We start from the raw sequence: 18,768 nt of genomic DNA on the forward strand, positions 1-18,768 counted from the left end.
CATTGGTCCTAGTAATTGAAATTACATAATTTCACTCATAAGAGGAAATTTCATAAACCTTCGAAAGAGGACAAGTAAAGATGTTGCCTTTTGCAACCAATGAGATTGTAGCTATCTTTTATCTAGTATAGTCTAAAAAGTTCTCTAAGCTGATTGGTTGCTATGGGGAACACCTCCACATGTCCTCGTTAGACCGTATGATAAAACTCCCTACTAATGTATGCAACTTCACTCCGAACCTTTAACATTGTAGCCAAACAATTCTGACTGCATCCCCCATGTAATTATTCCGTATTTCACAGAACCCTTGTATATAGCTTAACAAATATTTAGGGGTAAATTTACTAAGATCCGTGTTGGTCTCGATTTGCATTTTCGGGTGATAATATCCCTTTTTTGCAATTCGGGAATTTACTATCATAAAAGTCAGGTGATTTCTTCATTTTTTCAGGTTGAAATTGGGTGGTTTAATGCCGCAAATTCGGCCATTTTGAACAATAGAAATGATATCACGATCGGCTCAATTCAGAAGTACTTTTCACATATTTCATACAAATTGTGAATTTACCATTATTCATTTCGCTAAAGTCGCCCGTCTTAAATGCACCACCTCCTGAGCTGTGAGTTGTCATTCAACATACACAAATCAGTATGATTTGTGTACGTTTCTGAATGGCAAGTGTGTTGTAATGGTTAATTTAAAAAAAATTAAGTGAGGTCCCCCCCCCCAAAAGGCTAACCAGCCCCGGACTTGCTAGCCAGTCATGTACCTAAAATTACGGGGAACAAAATGAGTAGGGTTCCACCATAAATTAGGTACCAGCACCAGGCTGCAGGGCCAGTCCTGGTTTTAATTATAGGGTGAAAAAAATTGCATAGGGGTCCCCCTATAATTGAAATCAACACCGGACACTTTCCAGTGGGGGGCTGATGCCACAACCAGGGGAGCCCTTTCACCGGGCCCCCCAGCCACAGCATCAGTCCTGACCACTAGTCAGCCCAGGCCAGGGTTCCATGGGGCGTTGGGGACCCCCCAATAAAGGGTCCCCCTCTCCAGTGCACCCCTGTTCTAGGCTGATAGCCCTGGGCTATCCCCACCACCCCTAGGTCTGTGTCGAAGCCAGATAATTGGTTGAGACAGAATCTGTTAAAAGTAAAATCTGCACTACGCCATTTTGCGAATGGCCGCAAGACGCCATTTTGCGAATGGCCGCTCAGCGCCATTTTAGCGAACCTCACACATTATAAGTACATATGGCTATGCTATTATTTAGCGTCGTGCCATTCCCACGCAAAAGAACAATATTAAAAATCCTCATTATATAAATACAGACATTTACTAAAACATATAATATGACCAATCCTGCAAAACATGTACCACGGTGTACTCCACAAACACATAGTTGCACAACACTAACTAGCGTCTTTTCTTAAAATCCTTACACTTACACTTTGCACACTTACATAGGAAGGTTCCCTAGCATTAAGGATTATATTCAAGGTTTTATTCATTATTAAGTAAGTAATAAAGCGACTGTATTTGAGATCTCAGGTTTAGTACATGATAAGCAGACCGTGTTTGGTGCTATTCTAAACTACTGTTTATTTGCAGACTTCCAGTTCCATCGGTGGGGAAATCGCAACATGTGTCTGCAAATTATGGATCATAGAGAGATAGGCATTAAAACGTACTCTGTAATGCAGGAAGTTTAGACTTGTTCTTCATCGGGAAAATGGACACAAAGAGCTGCTGGAGGCTGGACTGTGATCATACAAACTGACCTATGAACTGTACAGTAACAGAAGAACCAGGAAGAAGAACCAATGGGATTATGCCAACTTGTTCTATTGTATTGCCTATCTCTGTAAGGGTACATATACGGACTCTCTATTTCCAGTAGTTAGTCTGCTTGTTCCTTCTTCTGACGGAGGCTTCACCTTTGATGCTGGAAATCTGGATCCAGAGCGCCTGCGTATGTATCGACTATACCTTGTGATTGTATAATTTGTTTGCGCTAATTGTATTTAGATCACAGCGTGTAACTATCTGCTTTTTGGTGAATAATATCTTTTTGTGCTTTGGAAACACAATCAAAGTCTGAAGAGCAATTATTTCTTGTGAAACTTATTACGCTAAATAGCGACATTTTAGAGTGTATAGATAGGTAGGATTCGATAGTTGGGGCTCATAGTGAAATCACGCTACCAGTCACACAGTAACACACGATTATCGATCTCTCAGCAAAAGGGTGGAGGCGCCATACGCAGGAAAGAACACATTGTGCTTTCGAATACCCGCTACCACTTTGTTGCTGAGAGACCGCTATCCGTTATTGTGTGAGTTCAAGGAGCGCTGATTAGAATCCAGGGACAAGGGAGGAAAAAGTTTGTTTTCCTTCGTTGATAAAAAATTTCATGTTAAATGGGGAAGTCGCACAATAGTGTAAGGGTAATAATACGTTTTGTGTAGCGGTTGCATTATTGTGTATGCGACTAGTCGCACAACAGCGTATACGTATTTCCTGTATTGCTGCCGCGTGTTTAAACAAAGCCGTTGAGATTGCATTGTGATATTGATACCGTGATAACATTGTTGTAAGTACCTTAGTCGGTGCTGCCAAAGTCTGGGAAAACGTTTATTTTTCTGCACAGGAAAAAGGTGTGTAACAGTGAACGTGTGTTGGTAGGGGTAACATGTTCCCTAGCTAGGGGTATCGTAGGACCCTTAGGGGCTAGGCGCCTGGTGTCGGCCTAGTGGCTCGGTAGTAGATACCGAAGTCTATACACACAGCAGGTGTAGTTGTTGTTTTGTGTTAGGTATCGGCTCTCAGTGTGATCGCAGCATCCAGTGATCAGTTAGGGTTATTGGGCATTGTGATTGAACCGCACGGTTGTGGCATATCGTGATTGTGAACTGAAGTATGGTGGACGAAATCACTGAAAAGGGTAGGTGTTATTGGAATGCTTAAATTCTAGCAGTGCAAAGTACTCGAAAAGGGCTTAGGTGCGTGGAAGCAGCCTCGTTATTCTTCCATAGGTGTGTGGGCGTATCCTGTTAATATCGTCCACAGGTAAGTGAAAGTAGCCTTGACATTCGTTTTAAATCTCTATTGAAAACTATAGTGTTATTTTCCCAAAATGGGAGCCAAGCAAACGGTAGAGATGTTAGATGATGTGCTGCTCTTGGAAGCGCTGATCAGTTTGGCACGACATATTATGCATACTAAGGGCCTGATTCAGAGCCGGACGCAATTAGCGCTCGCTCGTCCAGAAAATAGGGGTGGCTAGTCAAATGAACCGTTCGCTCTTTGCGGTCTGTTCACGCCTCTAGGTCTGAACGAGCGAACAAAACTTGCGGTCGTTTTTTGGAAAAATACGCCCCCTGGCCGCTCGCATCCTACGTCATGTCCGCTATTTATTAGATTAATCGAGTACATCGACCAGCGTATGAACTGCTCGCTATTCTTGTCGTTGGTTTTTGCTACCACAATCTTGCGAGCTGGGTTTTAATTATGCACACCCATAAAACGCCCGTTTTGACCTTTAAGCACGCCTGCGTTCTGATCTCCACTCCCCTTTTCAAGCACCTTCCCCCGTTACCACCCACACACGCCTCTTTCTGTCACTCAAATTATCAGGCATTCGCTATTTTGCGAGCACATGAATTTCGGCCGCACTGACTGGTTCGCGCATGCGTATAACGATCCGTACGCATGCGCAGTTGGGCAAACATTGCTCGGAGCGAACGAGAGGCCGCTTACGAGCGGCTCTGAATCAGGCCCTAAGTACGGTGCATACGCAACTATGTACTGTGATGTATGGTTTAAAATGACGAGAATAAGTGTGAAACCGTTTCCCAGAATTGGCAGCTTTGATAAGGAGGTATTGAACAATGTCCGAGATAGCATCTGTATGGTGCATTCTTGAAAGAAAAAGATAAAGTATAACGATTGTTTAAAGTTATGGCAGCACGAGGGGGATACGTGGCTTAATGGGGTGCACGCGCCGCAAATCAGCTCCACGTGCACAACGCAGGGGAGGGCGCAAGCAGCACTAAACAGTGTTGCGTATGCGCCACAAAATAGCGCACACGCACAGCAAGTTAGCATTGCGGAAGGTAATGTCAGTGGTTCACGCACACCACCACCGCCCTATGCAGATGGGGGTGGAGGTACAGTCGATGTAAAAACTCATAAAAATTTAACATGTAACTTATACCCTCTCTTGAGCAATTACATAGAAAATATTTATGATGCGGATGATGAACCTGTTGTTATGTCTGCCATTTCCCATGCCGTACAAATGTTAGATGTTCCATTACAACGAGCACAGGAGGTGGCCCCATCCTAATCAGTGGTAGTACAGGAAGTGTTAACAGCTGCTGTACCCGTAACGGAAGTTGTTAATCCTGTACGTAGCAGTAATAGACTGATTCTCCAGCCAGGTAACAAATCCAAAAGGTAGCAGTGTGGCCGGTCTCCATCCCGTCCGCACAAAAACTGTTCCCAATGGGAATCCGGATGCGAATGGTGTGGTGCTCACAAGGGATGTAGTGATGCATTGTCCTTGGACAAGAGCTGAGCTAAATTCCATAATGACCGACTTCCCTGGCCCTAAGAAGGAATGAGCAAAATGCCAAAGATTTTTGAAAAACTTGGGTAATGCTCACGAGCCAACCAATAAAGATTGGCGAGTGGTGTTAAGGGCTTGTCTTCCACACAATACCGACGTGAAAAAGTTTATCACGGATTGCGTATTGGAAGGAGATGCCCCCTTAACAGACGAGGATAACCAAGGTAACATTACCCGCATAATAACTCAATTGGGTGTATATTTTCCGGTAGTAGTTAACTGGAGTAAAATTTTCACCATAAAACAAAAAGAGAGTGAATCTGCAGAAGATTACTGTACCCGAGTCCTGCAGACTATCACCCATTACACTGGGATAGAAGATATTAAAGATAGCACTCACCATAGGTCATCACGGTACTTATGGATGGTCTTAAAGACAATCTAAAGACCCGAGTCCAGACCCCTCTACCTGGCTGGAGGGGAGTTACAGTAGACACACTTAAGGAGTCTGCTGTTGAGCACAATAAAAACATCCTCAAGAAGAGAGAGACCCAGAGCGAGAAGCTAATGGCTGTTAGCATTCAAGCTATAGAAGGAATGAATATACCATCGCAGCCACCAGACACACATGCACCTGCACAGCTGCACGCGCTCACCAATCCTGCACAGCCACAAACACAGCCCTACCTCACTTATCACACTCAACCACAAAACCCATACTACCCTCAGTCACCATATTACCCTCAAAATTCAAACCCACACTCACAATCTTTCTCTACCACCCAACCCACACAACAACTTTTTCACCCACCCCACTCACGAAGGTGATTTAACTGCAACCAAGTGGGACATGTAAGTAGGAACTGTAAGTCGAAAAGGGTAGGACCCCCCTAACCAGGGAGTACCTAGATATCCACATAAGGGATATACACAGAATGCAGGAAATTTCCCACAGTCACCTGCTCCAATTGTGGCCTTAAATGCTGTAGTGGAGAGTGAGAGTCAACTATAGGGGTCAGGTCATACCTGTAGTCTACAGCTAGTCAGGTTAACTGGAAGTACTAGGGAAGAACCGGTGATGATGGTTGATGTAGCTGGTACTAAACATCCTTTTCATGTAGACACAGGGGCGACCAGATCAGTGATAAAATCTCCAGCTAATTTACAGGTGACCAGTGAAACAGTACCAGCAATGGGTGTAACGGGTAAAGTGCAACATTATCCTTTAACCAAATCCACAGAGGTTACTATTGGGCCATTGCATACCAGATATTCTTTTCTCCTGGCAGCAGCGGCCCCTACTAACCTACTGGGAAGGGATTTGTTATGTAAGATGGGATGTGTCATATGTATATTGTACCCCTGATGGTATATTCTTAGATATCTCAGAGAGAGTGGCACATGAGGTGAGGGATATATTAGACACTCCCCAAAGGTTAATATATCACTATACTGGTTCAGGTAAAAATCCATCCCAGGTAGATCAAATGTTATCCCAAATACCAGATTCACTTTGGACCAAAGATGGACAGAACACTGGATTGATGGCAAATGTGGCTCCCGTAATGGTAAATCTAAAAAGTGGCAGGCAAGCTCCAAAAATTCCCCAGTACCCATTAAAACAGGAGGTAGAGATAGGGGTTAATCCCATAATTGAGCGGTTATTACAACAGGGAATTTTAGTCCGTACAGCAAGTATAGCCAACAGTCTCATCTTTCCTGTGAAAAAGAGTGGTGTGAGGGGTTATAGGCTGGTACAAGACCTTAGAGGGGTTAATAAGGTAGTAGAGAGCCAATTTCCTGTAGTGCCGAATCCAGGTGTCATTCTTATGCAGATCCCACCAAATGCAACCCATTTTACTGTCATTGACCTCTGTTCTGATTTCTTCTCTGTACCTATTCATCCTGTCAGTACCTATTTTCATTTACATACAGTGGGGTACAATACACATGGACACAATTTCCCCAGGGCTTCATAGACAGCCCCAGTATCTTCTCCCAGGCCTTACATGACTGTTTACAATCTTTTCAACCTGCCAATGGATCTGTTCTAATACAATATGTAGACGATTTATTGTTGTGTTCTGATTAATTTACGTCATGTTTAAATGATACTAAGCTTTTATTGCTTCATCTCTCACAAACAGGACACAAGGTTGCTAAGGACAAACTACAGCCATGCCAGTCCAGGATTAAATACTTGGGACATTGCCTAACCCAGGGGTTACGACATCTGACCACTGACAGAATCCAAGCCATACAGACAATGACACTGCCGCAGAATCAACAGCAAATCCGTACCTTCTTGGGAATGTGTGGATAATGCAGAATGTGGATCCCAGGTTTTTGTATTCTGGCCTTGCCATTACAGGACTTTGGACCTCATTCAGAGTCGGTCGTAAGCGGCTGCTTGGTCATACGCATCCGATGTTTCCAAACCACGCATGCACACTGTTAGTTGTGCGCATGTGCGTACGAGGCTTTGCGATCCAAAATGCTGTAGATCGTATGGCTTACGAGCAGGAAGTGGCTTCTGAGAGTTGATTGACATGAAAGGCCATTTGTGGGTGTTGACAGGGGTGGTGGTCTGAAAACGCAGGCGTGCCTCAGCGTTTTGAGGGCGTTTTAGGGGCGTACATAAATGACCTGCTACGACCGACATAGAAGGCCGGAAGTAGTAAAACGTCACTCTGCATGCAGGTACGAGGCCTGGCTGATCATCCAGCTTGAGGTTGGGTACGCAAGCCCCAGAGTACAATCGATACTATCGAATGTTATTGATGTTAGGATTGATGTTTCTATTTTGAGCCACACAATGCAAGCAGCTAATAATGTTGTTGAATGTTGAAGCTAATAACACTGCTAATTGGCTTGTAATTGATTCAGCTGCGTTTGTATTAGCGAATAATAAGAATAAATATATTTCATGGGGATGGCTTATTCTATGCGTTTTTTTGTAAATTTTTGGTGTAAATTGCACACAACACAAGCGGCCGCAACCATCAGAAGAAAATTAACATACATTGACTGACAACGATTGACTCGATCGCTAGCTGCTATCACTCACTAGCTAGAGGAGGTGCATTGTTCAAGTATTGGCATCACTTTGGTTGTGACCGACCGGCCGTGCGATTGCTTCCTTTTTCAGTTTCTCGGTCGTTAGGCGTACGACCGACCGACCGCTTACGACCGACTCCGAATGAGGTCCTTAGTCTCTTCCTCAAAGCTCGATCGTGTCATACACACAGAGGAATCAGAGCAGGCTTTCCCTAACCTTATGGATAGTCTGACAAGAGCACCTGCATTGGGAATACCTGATTACGAAAAACCTTTTGATTTGTACCGTACGGAAGCTAATGGTTTTGCAGCAGGTTTCTTCACACAAAAACATGGTGATGCCAGTAGGCCCGTAGCATACTACAGTGCACAATTGGACACTGTGGCAAGATCACTCCCAACATGTTTAAGAAGTGTAGCAGCAACTGCTCTATTGGTCAGTAAGAGTGAGGATGTAGTGTTAGGCCATGGTATGATTGTTTATACACCCCATGCTGTATCTGCTTTGCTGAATTCTGCCCAAACCAGACATGTCTCCTCAGCTAGGTTCCCAAAAGGGAACTAGCCCTAATAGCACCTGCAAACATCACCATCAAACGGTGCAGTACGTTAAATCCAGCAACATATTTACCATATGTGCAACAGGATGCACAAAGGGTGCTTTTGCAGAGAGGTGAGTTGCTGGCGGAAGGTGAGTTCTGCAGGTATATTGATGCACATGATTGTATGGAATATCTGAATCAGACCTTTTCTGCAAGACCTGGCATACGGGATACACCTTTGGAAATTGTATATGTGACATTTTACATGGATGGGAGTTGTCATAGACAAACTGACACTGGAGAGTTATGTACAGGTTATGCTGTGGTAAATGACGAAGACATCATAGAAGCCGAACCTCTAGGTCCACCTCACTCGGCCCAAGTGGCGGAGCTGGTGGCACTAAAAAGAGCGTGTGAATTAGCAGAAGGTAAATCTGCTAATATCTACACTGACTCTAGGTTCACCTTCGGGGTGGTACATGATTTCGGTGCTCTATGGCGTCTGAGAAATTTTATGACAGCAGCAGGCACACCAGTCGCACATTCCAGACATATAAAAGGACTACTGACAGCGATCCAACTGACTAAGGCAGTGGCCGTAATTAAGTGTAAAGCCCATACATGTGAGGACGATCCGGTGTCACTGGGCAACAACAGGGAAGATGAAGCTGGCAAATGGGCAGCAGGGTTAAAAGTGAATGTGCCAATTAACCAAATGATGTTTCAAATGATTGACATGCAGAAATTAATTGAGATGCAAATTTGTGTTCCATTCAGGAAATGGCAGTCTGGACATCCAAGGGATGTGGGCAAGAGTCTTCTGGACTCTGGAGAGATGGACAAGGTAAGCCAGTGGCCCCCAAGGCGTACTACCCAAGCCTGGCTGAGGCAGCGCATGGTCTGACTCACTTGGGAAAGCAAGGTATGTGCAAATTGGTGAGAGCATACTGGTGTGCACCGGGTTTTTCTTCCCAAGCGGAAAAGAGAGCAATGTCCTGTTTGACCTGCTTGAGGAAAAACATTGGGAAAACAATCCCTACAGAACCATCCTACATTCCCCCGACCGACGGACCTTTTCAGGTAATACAAATTGATTTACTCCAATTACCACCCTGCAGGAATCTCAAGTATGTATTAGTGTGCACTGATGTGTTTTCTAATTGGGTTGAGGCGTACCCAGCTGCCACTAATACTGCTGCTTTTACTGCTAAGAAAATAGTTCAGGAGTTTGTATGCAGATACGGTATCCCTAGACTTATTGAAAGTGATAGGGGTACTCATTTCACAGGTGATGTCTTCCAAAACATGTGCAAGCTGATGGGTATTAATAGTAGACTCCACACCCCTTACCGACCGCAAGCCAGTGCCAAGGTGGAGAGGATGAACAGTACTATTAAAAAAAAATTAAGTAAGATCATGGCGGAAACTGGACTGGGTTGGCCAGAAACACTACCACTTGTCCTTCATAGTATTAGGACAACTTATAGACCCCATCTTAATCTGTCCCCCTTTGAAATACTGTTTGGTAGACAACCTCATTTGATTATAAGTCCACAGGAAGATTTGAAAAGTAACAACGAGGTTACTGTAAGGTATCTTATAACAATGAGTAATCAGTTAAAGCAGCAACAGCAGAAACTGAAATTGTTGTCACATGATGTGCCAGAAACAAACTATCATGATGTTGAACCTGGAGAATTTGTTATGATCAGAAATTTCTTGCATTCAGGTTGTTTGACAGATCAGTGGGTAGGTCCGTATCAGGTGTTGCTGATGAGTACGACTTCATTGAAGGTGGTGGAGAGAGATACCTGGGTCTATTCCACTCACTGTAAGAAGGCCAACCAACTGGTGGAGAGACAAGGCAGAATCGAGGCAGATAACGTAGACCTGTCAATTGCGAGTCTGTTCCGGGAAGGTTAAAGGTTACAGTGAGACATCTGAGTTAAAGAAACTTGTAGATCATTGTTTTCAGCAATGGATTGGTCTGCTGTGGTTATCTTTGTGTTTTCTCCCAGAGTTCTCATTATCTTGGGTTGTTTCAGGACCTCTGGTTTCTGTGATGGAGGACAGAGGACGGAGAGGGGAGCTGATGGTGATATCAATGGAGTGGAGTTGGGAGAAGGAGTGCTAAACCAACCGGGGGAGTATCTGACCAAACCCAGTACAGTAATTGTTAAGAGATCTGCTAGGTCTATCGTCTGAGGATTATTGTATGTGTGAGTTTTGTGGGTCCTTAGTTGATGAGAATTGCATCCAGCAGTGCCAACCTAAGTATAACCAGTATTGGGGTGGGTATCCTTTAGAGGATAATCATACTATGGTGGGCAAAGTTTTAAACCAGACTGACTGTTGGGTGTGTTCTCATGTGCCTCAGGGACAGCCTAATGTAGGGTTAGTGCCATTTCCATTGAATGTCTCTGAGGTTTTAGAATAGCAGCAAGGGAAGACGCTGGATGGAAAATTTCTAAACACCAAACCACCTCATTTTAAACTCCACCAGTTCCAAGTAGATAAATCACTTTTATGTTTGAACATCACCAACTCCAATAAACCAGGAAGTTGGGAGGTGACTGGGAATAACCAGACGATGACCTTCTCACTAAGAGCTGATTATGAGCCTATAAATTTTGAACTGTTATGCACAATTAGGTTAAATGGGAGACACTTCCGGTATCGGTATACATTAAGTAACATCAAAGAAACGGTTGGCAGAGTACCAGAAGGGTGCTTTGCCAGGGTTATACAACCAGAAATGTGTGTTAACCAGATGGGAGAACCTGAGATAGGATCATTTGTTAGGGAAATGTGTTAGATGATCATGATGCACTCTATCCCTTATGTTATCCCCGATGATGTATATTTTATATGTGGAAGGAAAGCGTATAAGTGTCTCTCTCCGAGTTCCGAAGGTTTGTGTTACCTGGGAAGAGTGCTCCCATAGGTTATGACCCTTACACATGGTGAAATGCTTGGTATTCATAAAAACACACCATCACCATATCTTCACACACAGTATGAACATAGAGACAAAAGAAATATGATACCTGGTGATGTACATAAAGCCACACAATTGATTAGCGAAACAACTGGCTTTCAAGTTTTAGTTGCATTGGATCCCACCAGTATCGCTCGGGGTACACTAAATTTTAGATCTATCCAAGATCTTGCTAAATTAATAGATAATATCACTGAGCTGTATGATGACACATTTAGGTACACATGGAAGGAGTTACAGGTCTACAAGAAAGAACTGGTGCAACACAGTCTAGTATTAAATTATTTAACAGCTGTCACTGGAGGGTATTGTGTAACTTTGGCCATCCAATTTTGGTGTAAAGTGTTGCACATATATTACAAATAATACTAGTGACCCCAAGGAGGTGATAGATCGGAAGATGGACGAAATTCTGCAGCTGAAATGGGAATTTCTGCACAACCATAATGCTTCAGTGGCTGAAGTAGAGGAGAAGGTAGAAGACTGGGTTTCATGGTTGAACCCAGTGAAATGGTTCTCCGGTCTAAGAGAGTGGGTCCAGGAAATGGTTGCCAGTATAGGTAAACTCCTGATCCTTATATTGGTTGCCATCTTAGTAATTGGTGTATGTGTCAAATGTGTTCCTACTGTGTTGAAGGGTGGAAAAGCTAAAGATAAGGTAAATCGAAAGAATGAAATTATGATGGTGGTTAGAAGTAGCAATATGAATAGGGAGTTAAATGTAGGACTGCATTACAACCCTGAACTAGAATGTACCATCAGATGATGTATAGATTTAGACATGCATGAAATGTATTATGAAATGTTATTTTTTAAACATCTCAAATAATGTCAGTCCCTATTCCCCTTCAAGACTTCCTTTATAGGATTGGTGCATCCCCACATCTTTCCCATGATCTCCCAAGATCCACGGTGTGCATATAAGGGTAGTTTAATGTCCCTCCCAGAGACACATTAGTGATGGTTTAAGAACCACCTTGTGCCATCCCATAATATAACATAAAATAATATGTCATAGTGTAAGCCTAAATTAATTTTAAAATTAGAGTGTGATAGCGTGTTGTTCGCTATCAAAGGGTGGACTGTTGAAGCCAGATAATTGGCTGAGACAGAATCTGTTAAAAGTAAAATCTGCATGATGCCATATTGCGAATGGCTGCTCAGCGTCATTTTAGCGAATCTCACACATTATAAGTACATACGGCGATGCTATTATTTAGTGTCTTGCCATTCCCACGCAGTGGAACAATGTTAAAAGTCCTCATTATATAAATACAGATGTTTACTAAAACATATAATATGACCAATCCTGCAAAACACGTACCACAGTGTACTCCACAAACACGTAGTCGCACAACGCTAACTAGTGTCTTTTCTTAAAATCCTTACACTAACACTTTGCACACTTACATAAGAAGGTTCCCTAGCATTAAGGTTTATATTCAAGGTTTTATTCATTATTAAGTAAGTAATAAAGCGACTGTATTTGAGATCTCAGGTTTATTACATGATAAGCAGACCGTGTTTGGTGCTATTCTAAACTACTGTTTATTTGCAGACTTCCGGTTCCATCGGTGGGGAAATCGCAACATGTGTCTGCAAATTATGGATTATAGAGAGATAGGCATTAAAATGTACTCTGTAATGCATCCAGTTTAGACTTGTTCTTCAGGGGGAAAATGGACACAAAGAGCTGTTGGAGGCTGGGCTGTGATCATACAAACTGACCTATGAACTGTACTGTAACAGAAGAACCAGAAAGAAGAACCAATGGGATTATGCCAACTTGTTCTATTGTATTGCCTATCTCGGTAAGGGTACATATACGGACGCTCTATTTCCAGTAGTTAGTCTGCTTGTTCTTTCTTCTGACGGAGGCTTCACCTTTCATGCCGGAAATCTGGATCAAGAGTGCCTGCGTATGTATCGACTGTACCTTGTGATTGTATAATTTGTTTGCGCTAATTGAATTTAGATCACAGCGTGTAACTATCTGCTTTTTGGTGAATAATATCTTTTTGTGCTTTGGAAACACAATCAAAGTCTGAAGAGCAATTATTTCTTGTGCGACTTATTACGCTAAATAGCGACATTTTAGAGTGTATAGATAGGTAGGAATCGATATCTGTCAGCCATTCTGCACAATGATAGGGTTTTTCAGAAGTACCATGATTGACCAATGTATGTCTGATGTTGTGGTGGATTGGGCGTCTCAATACAAATCCAAGCAGCTGCGACATTTGCATATATTCACACAGCTGCTGCGTACAAAGACGCAGGTGCAACAGGATTTGCAACCGCCTCTGAATCAGGCCCTTAGTCAATAGAATATAACTGGCACAGCAATATATAATGTGCTGTCCAACAAGGTGCAATTTGACCACAGTAACATTGACAAGCAGAATGTCATGTGAGCAAGTACAGTAGTAATGCCCAATAGAATATGTACACCAGAGTTTTCACCCAGCTATTAATGCCTCCAGAGTACAGGTTGTGCCCACTTGTGGTATATACAGCAAATTGTTACTTCCTCAAAAAATGCTACAAAACAGGATACAATTTGCAACTAATAATAATGCTCACCAACATAAAATGTGCCCCTGTAGTACTGCCCACTAGTATAAAATTGGCCCCAGTGATAATGAGAAACAAGGTAGTTTGCCCCTCCCAAAGATGTAATGTATTCAGATAGTCCCAAGAAGATATTCATTCCCAACAGCAGCTGATGTGATGCAGTTAGTGCTGTCTCTCTCTGTGCCTGCCAGGCTCTCACTGTGCTGCTGGTTTCTAATATGCAGGAGAAGCAAATGCCTTTGCAGTTCCGTTGCTCCCCTTGGAAGGGGGCACATGACAAATTAAATTATATGTAGTTTGTTAAAAATAAATAGACAAAAGTAAATAAAATAATCACAGCCCCCCCATGTCTGATGATAGGATTTATTATATTCATTAAATAAAAAGTATTCTTAATTAACTGTATTTATCAATTAATATATCATTCATATTTATGTTTGTGTGTATATGTATCGGTTGCACTGTCTCAGTAACTGCTGGCAATGCTATCGGGGTACTCAACTTTACTGGCAACCTCAATACAATGCAGTGTGACTCTCTACACAAAGAAGCCTCGGATACTGACATTCAAACATACTTGACATGGGTATGTGTACATAAATGGGTCACTTATCTGATTACTTCTCACCCACTACTAAGGTGCCACATTAGATAGCTACTGTACATCAATCATTTTGCAAACATAAATAAGTATAACAACTTGTCATTCATTCTAAGAAACTAGTAATTGCTATTGTGTAAACTGAATAATGACAAATAATAATTATATATACACATGAACAGTGCGGTTTGTACGATAAATATATCATCTCTGACTTATGCACACTCATGACCATCCTAAGGGAAACATGCCAATTTAAGCTACCGTTTGAATTCACTATAAACTGACACATACTGCATCTACACAACACAAACCAGCACAGAGACACACATCTATACAACACAAACCAGCACTGAGACACATCTACGCAACACAAACCAGCACATAGACACACATGTACACAACACAAACCAGCACATAGACACACATCTATGCAACACAAACCAGCACATAGACACACATGTACGCAACACAAACCAGCACAGAGACACACATCTATGCAACACAAACCAACACAGAGACACACATGTACACAACACAAACCAACACAGAGACACACATCTACACAACACAAACCAGAACAGAGACTCACAGCTACACAACACAAACAAGCACACACACATCTACACAACACAAACCAGAACAGAGACTCACAGCTACACAACACAAACAAGCACACACACATCTACACAACAAAAACCAGCACTGAACACACATCTATACAACACAAACCAGCACAGAGACACATCTACACAACACAAACAAGCACAGAGACACACATCTACACAACACAAACCAGCACATAGACACACATCTACACAACACAAACCAGCACAGAGACACACATCTATGCAACACAAACCAGCAGAGACACACATCTACACAACACAAACCATTACAGAGACACACATCTACACAACACAAACCATTACAGAGACACACATCTACACAACACAAACCAGCACAAAGACACACATCTACACAACACAAACCAGCACAGGGACTCACAGCTACACAACACAAACAAGCACACACACATCTACACAACAAAAACCAGCACTGAGACACACATCTACACAACACAAACCAGCACAGAGACACATCTACACAACACAAACCAGCACAGAGACACACATCTACACAACACAAACCAGCACAGAGACACACATCTACACAACACAAACCAGCACATAGACACACATCTACACAACACAAACCAGCACAGAGACACACATCTATGCAACACAAACCAGCACAGAGACACACATCTACACAACACAAACCAGCGCAAAGACACACATCTACGCAACACAAATCAGCACATCTATACAACACAAACCAACATAGAGACACGCAGCTGCACAACACAAACCAGCACAGAGACAAGCAGCTACACAGTTAACAATACAAACTTGCATAACTAGAACAACAACATGTGCTAACAGTAATACATACTTATTATACCAATATTTGTTACAGTGCCACACTTTTATTATTTTATACTACACAATTTGTTAGATTGTTACCTGAAATCATGGTGTGTATGATAAGTCACAGTGCACCTTTTCCCTGTGAAAAATCCTATTTAGACTACTTCCTTGTGTCCAATTTCAAAGCAACATTCTGTAGAGCCCTCTGTTGATCTATCAACAACTTTAATAGGGTAAAAGAATAGCAAAGCCTAATTTTTTTTTTGTTTAAAGTAATAACAGCAAAATGTAAGAATGTTTACTTGTCCCACTACTTCCCCTTCCCCGTCTTTTTTAAGCAAACTCCAATACTTTTCACTTGTTTTGTCTTAAATGTGATTGTAGTCTTTGTAACATCACTGGTTATTATTCATGAATATTCAATCTACTTGCAGCAGGCCCAATATATATTCCCATATATCCTTTCCAAAAAAATAAAAATATATATTCTCTTCTCTGGCCTGGGGAGAAAAAGGGACAGCATTATATTTTGAATACTCTGTGAATCCAAAGTTAGTGTATGGCTGCCACTCCTTGTTTAAATAATCTTCTTGGCTGGTGCCCTCCCTTTAACAGAAGTCGCTGAAATACAATTATATAAAGCAGTGAGGTGGCACTCACGGCACTATTAAATACTCAGAGACTCGAAGAAAAATATAATGTTTAAAGACATTTTAATATGTTATCTAATGCTGTATGTAGTATAGGGCAGTTGCTAATACTGTCTGAGGTATATGGCTGTCACTAATGTTGTCTGTATTATATGGCTGTCACTACTGCTGTCTGTAGTATATGGAGGTCACTAATGCTATCTGTAGTATATGAGGGTAACTAATGCTGTCTGTATTATATGGGGGTCACCAATGCTGTCTGTATTAATATACGGTGGTCACTAATGATGTCTGTAGTATATGGGAGTCACTAATGCTTTCTTTAGTATATAGTACTCACAGATGTTGTCTGTAGTATATGATGGTCACTGATTCTGTCTGTATTATATGGGAGTCACTAATGCTGTCTGTAGTATATGGCTCTCACTAATGCTACTGGGGCCAAGCTCCAGAATGTGAATCATTTCAGAGCTTGGTAAATCTGATTGCATAGCAGTTCCCATAGAAAGGAGGGTTGCTTTGCAATCGGAAATGGAGTTGCCGCAGCAGATATCGGAGATATCTGCTGCAGTCCCTCCTTGGTAAGTCCCAGGGATTCTTAATATTTGCGGGTACCTCAGAAAATGGTTGTTTTCAGGAGATATCCTACAAATATTGTTTAATAAATATGCCCCTTAACCACTTATATGGCAGGCAGGTGGGCTTTACCTATCCCATAAGAACATGCAGTCCACAACATTCCCAGTGCTAGTACTGAAGAAATCCATTCTGCACATGTGCAGAATGAATTTCTTGTCCTGTTCCAGAGAATGCGGAAGCCCGGCGGGATATCAATGGTAAGTATTGGGGGGTTGGGGGGGTTAGATTTAGGGTGCGGGGTTAGGGTTAGCACTAGGGAGGGGTTAGGGTTAGGCACTAATGGGGGAGGGTTAGGGTTAGGCACCAGGGAGGGGGAGGTTAGAGTCAGGCACTAGGGGAGGAGGTTAGGGTTAGGCACCAAAAAGGGGGGGTTAGGGTAGGGAGAGGGGGAGGGTTAGCATACCGACCAAAAAGTGTTGGTATGTTAACCCTTTCGACATGCCGGTGTCGGGATTCTATCTGCCGGGATTCCGAGCGCCGGCATCGCATACCGATTCCCTGATCCAGTCCCCGGCAGTGATGTAGTGGTCTGTGACTGCCAACATCACTGTTGGAATCACGTCTCAGAATGTAGACAAATGGCACTCTGGGGCACATGCGCTGAAATTAAACATGCAAGGTGGGGGGGACATTGAACAGTAATATGCTGATGTCTGTGTGTGCAGAGATCAGCTGCAGGGGGGGTCTGATAATCATTCCCCTTTTCACATAAGGTGGGGGTGCAAGGCTATGGCACAGGGGGAGGGGTGTTATGCCCCACAAGAAGGTTTTTTTTAGCCGGGGGGAGGTTATTAATAATAATAATATGCACTTGCATATAAAGGGATACATGCGGAGGGGGGTACCATTGACACTGGGATCTATAACCATTAGCATTATTAGCAATATCCAGTGCAATAGTTTATCTGCATAAGACCTATTTCTGGATTGGATAAACGTAAGGTGGGTTTCTCACTTTAGTTGGCAGGACTGTTGTTATTGCTGACTATTGAGAGCCTTTCATTGTGAACTGGACCACTCCTTATAAATAGGTGTGACACCTGGTAACACTGTGTGACCAGGCAAGAAAATCATTCCGTGTTTACTGTAAATGTAATGTTGCTGAAACAATGTTCAGCTCTCATCAGTAACAGTAACAGATGTTGATAGTACAAATAAGTGTGTAATGTCCGTATTGAGATCTCATCTGAAGTCAAAACAAAGGAGGGTAGTAAGCCTGAAGTTCAGATAATCTGCATAGTTACTATAGATTTACAGTATTCAACATGCAGCTACTGCTATATATAATTCATTACATTGTGCACAAATTTAGCCTGTCTTTAATGCAAATGTGTTTAATAAGATGTGACTATGGTAACTCCTATTGCACTTTTGTAGTTAAAAATATGCTGTCATCTGTTAATTCAATGGATAGTAAAATATAAATTCACATTATGAAAAACAAATGTGTTCAGGGCATGCTGGGATGTGTCGTTCCACAGCAGCTGGAGGGCCACATGTTGACTACCCCTGTTTGTGTTCCAATTGAGCTCCTCCAGCAGCCAGAGGACATCTACTGATAATATAATCCAGTGGTTCCCAAACTGTGCGCCGTGGCACCCTGGGGTGCCTCGGGACACTTGCAGGGGTGCCTCAGGTTGGTGGTCCAGCACCAAATAAAATTATTAATGGTCAATGTAATGTAAATATATGTGGACAAACAGAA

At 42.5% G+C, this 18,768-nt stretch overlaps 1 protein-coding gene across 1 annotated transcript in view; it reads right to left on the reverse strand.

Annotated features, from left to right (window-relative positions):
- LOC148526824 (chloride channel protein C-like) overlaps window positions 1–15,916 on the reverse strand; it is a 307,419-nt gene extending 291,503 nt beyond the window's left edge. The window contains exon 1 of the mRNA XM_088469768.1: window positions 15,871–15,916. Coding sequence (XP_088325894.1) covers window positions 15,871–15,880 — 10 coding nt within the window. The 5' untranslated portion in view covers window positions 15,881–15,916. The remainder of the gene's footprint in view (window positions 1–15,870) is intronic.
- Between the last annotated feature and the right edge of the window lie 2,852 nt (window positions 15,917–18,768).

This window comes from Taudactylus pleione, unplaced genomic scaffold (genome assembly GCF_031769625.1).
Source record: "Taudactylus pleione unplaced genomic scaffold, aTauple2 ptg000093l, whole genome shotgun sequence".
Lineage (NCBI taxonomy): Eukaryota > Metazoa > Chordata > Amphibia > Anura > Myobatrachidae > Taudactylus > Taudactylus pleione.